The following is a 2,886-nucleotide window of genomic DNA, read 5'->3' on the forward strand; positions in this document are numbered from 1 at the left end:
ACTTTAATTTATCATGAACTTAGTCCTGATAGTATTTTGCAAATAATGTTGTAGATCAATAGCTCGCGTTGTTGCTTCCCTATGTTTTATATGTGTTCCTAGAGAAAACTAAGTTGAAAGATGTTAGTAGCAACGATGCGGATTGGATCCGTGATCTGAGGTTTATCCTCATTGCTGCACAGAAGAATTATGTCCTTGATGCACTGCTAGGTGACGGACCTATTGCAGGAGTATATGCAGACGTTATGAACGTTTGGCAAAGCTCGGTATGATAACTACTTATAGTTTAGTGCACCATGCTTTACGACTAAGAATCGGGGCTTCAAAAAGGTTTTGAACGCTACGGAGCATATAAGATGTTCCAAGAGTTGAAATTGGTATTTCATACTCATGCCCGTGTCAAGAGGTATGAGACCTCTGACAGTACTTTGCCTACAAGATGAAGGAGAATAGCTCAACCAGTGAGCATATGCTCAGATTGTCTGCGTACTACAATTGCTTGAATCAAGTGGGAATTAATCTTCCAGATAAGATAGTAATTGAAAAAATTCTCTAGTTACTAGAACTTCATGATGAACTATAATATGCAAGGGATAACGGACACGATTCCCAAGCTCTTCATGATCGTCGCCTCCGCCTCCATGGCGCCCACCCTCCGCCCCGGCGACCGCGCCGTCGCAGAAAAAGTAGCTTCCTTTTCTTTTCTTTCCCCCTGCTAGATGGTGTAGATAGATCTCTTCCATTCTGCTTGTCTCCCTTGGATCTGCCATGATCTACCAAAGAATGAAATGGGGAATGAATGATTTGATTTCGATTCTGATTTTGGTCAGGTGAGCTACATGTTCCGGCGGCCGTCTGTGGGCGACATTGTCTTCTTCAGGGTGCCTACCGCGCTGCAGGTACATTGCTCTGCTTTTTACCTCTCCTTATATATATTCTTCCATTCCATTTTTACTTGTCAGTTAGTCAATCTGATGCTACATTTCTCCTAATTTTTACTGCAGAACTGTGGCATAAATAAGGATGTTGTATTCATTAAGAGGGTTATTGCCACCCCTGGAGACTTCATCCAGGTAATCATCAACCAAATCTTCTTCCACTTACTATCACACATTCAAACATTTACTCATTCATTCTGCTGACTGACTGAAATATGATGCTTTGCTCGACCAAAGGCGGTGTTAACATTCAACTCCACCCACCTTATTACTTTTTTTCCTGATAAAGGGCGTTTTTATTGACTCAAAATGTAGCATCAAGCAGATACATTACATAATGAGCATCCCCGGCCCACCCACCTTATTACTACCATGCATTCATCCTAATGATTGATACATGCCGCTTCAACAAATACAACACATATATCTTCAGATGCATACTTAGTACTAGTGTCATCTGTTCACGCTGCTCTGCTGATTCACATATGTAGGCTGCTTCAGCAAATGCCAAATATATGTCAAGATGCATTATACTGTACATTCTTTATTGAACCTGGCTGCCAATATTGTGCTTACTCACGCACATTCTTACAGGTTCGACAAGGCCAGCATATTGTCAACGGTGTTGCACAGAAGGAACATTACACCGCACCCCATGCGTCGTACACGATGGAAGCCATGGTTTGTTCGTTGCATCTCTTTCTATTACCCTGCTGAGTGAGCATTGTCTCCTTGAACAACATTGAGGAGTTGCTATTGCCAGGTCCAGAGATACTTGTATACCCATTACTTCTACACAAACAAATGACTATACATACTACTACTGCAAGAGGAGGACCAAAAGTGGCATGGCTGCTCCATGTTGTTGACTTCCTGAGTACCCCCATTATTCTGTCGAAATGAAATGATGGGTCTCAGATGGTGGATGATCTCTCCCTCCAATCATATTCTCACTGTCTGCTCAATTCTATTCCCGAATCCATCTGTTACTAAGAGTCTGCATCGTCCTGCAGCGCCTCCCTGAAGGCCATGTATTCGTCATGGGTGATAACCGTAATAACAGCTGTGATTCTCGTGTATGGTAAGACAACACATCCACTCCCATGCTTTATCTCTCTGTACAATGAAATTCTTATGCTACTCATCTGAAGTCATTACAGATTGTATTGAATTTTTTCCCAAAGGTTTATTTATATATAGCTGTACTGTCAAGGTGTTGAGTGTAAATAAGAGCTGGGACTTATGTGTTCTTAATTTCGTGTAATAGCTTCAGAGTGGGAATGCACATATATGTTTGAGTTGCTAGAATGCACTCTAAAAGGATTAGCTTGATTTCAGCTGTTTTATGTTGGCTATGGCTGTTGAGGAAATCTTGTGCTAGTCATATTGCATCCATGCTTTGTTGAAGTTGAATCATTGAATTGCTATGATAATTATGTGATCTCTAATGGTGTGAGAGTATTAATGCACATACCAGAATGTGCTCTAAGGATTCGCTCTGTTGAAGTTGCTTTAGTATTATGGCTGTATGTAGTTGCTAGAAGAATGTGCTCTAAGGAATTTCTTGGTTATGGACTTACAGTTGCTTAAGTCGATATGATGTTATCGAGCTATGCTGGGCCTCGAGCCCTTCTTAGTATGTAGATCCACGAGACCTTCCTATGCAGTGTGATGTAGCGCTGTCTGTGTAGTACTAGTACTTAATCCTGGGAAGAACTACGTAGTGACTTGGTTAGCTGTTGTCTCTCGCCCCTGGGCTGCTGTCAGGTGTTAGTTAAGCCTACTACTTGTTGGTAGAACCTGCAAAATGTGCCTAAGGTTACACCTTGTAGTAACCGTAGCTGTCTGAATCTTACCGGTAATGTTTTATTATGTATCGCATGACCGAATGTAGTATCTGTCACAAGTTTGAAAACCATTGTGGTAGTTTCTTACTGCCTGTGGATAA

The 2,886-nt window shown here is 41.5% G+C and overlaps 1 protein-coding gene across 1 annotated transcript; it reads left to right on the forward strand.

Moving 5' to 3' along the window:
• Positions 1–620: 620 nt before the first annotated feature.
• On the forward strand, positions 621–2,093 carry LOC125538530 (chloroplast processing peptidase-like). Its single transcript, XM_048701814.1, has 5 exons — positions 621–686; positions 831–899; positions 1,005–1,073; positions 1,533–1,619; positions 1,952–2,093. The coding sequence occupies exons 1-5, from the start codon at positions 621–623 to the stop codon at positions 2,021–2,023; spliced, it is 363 nt and encodes a 120-aa protein (XP_048557771.1). The 3' UTR covers positions 2,024–2,093.
• The last annotated feature ends 793 nt before the right edge of the window (positions 2,094–2,886 follow it).

Source organism: Triticum urartu, chromosome 2 (genome assembly GCF_003073215.2).
Source record: "Triticum urartu cultivar G1812 chromosome 2, Tu2.1, whole genome shotgun sequence".
Taxonomy (NCBI): domain Eukaryota; kingdom Viridiplantae; phylum Streptophyta; class Magnoliopsida; order Poales; family Poaceae; genus Triticum; species Triticum urartu.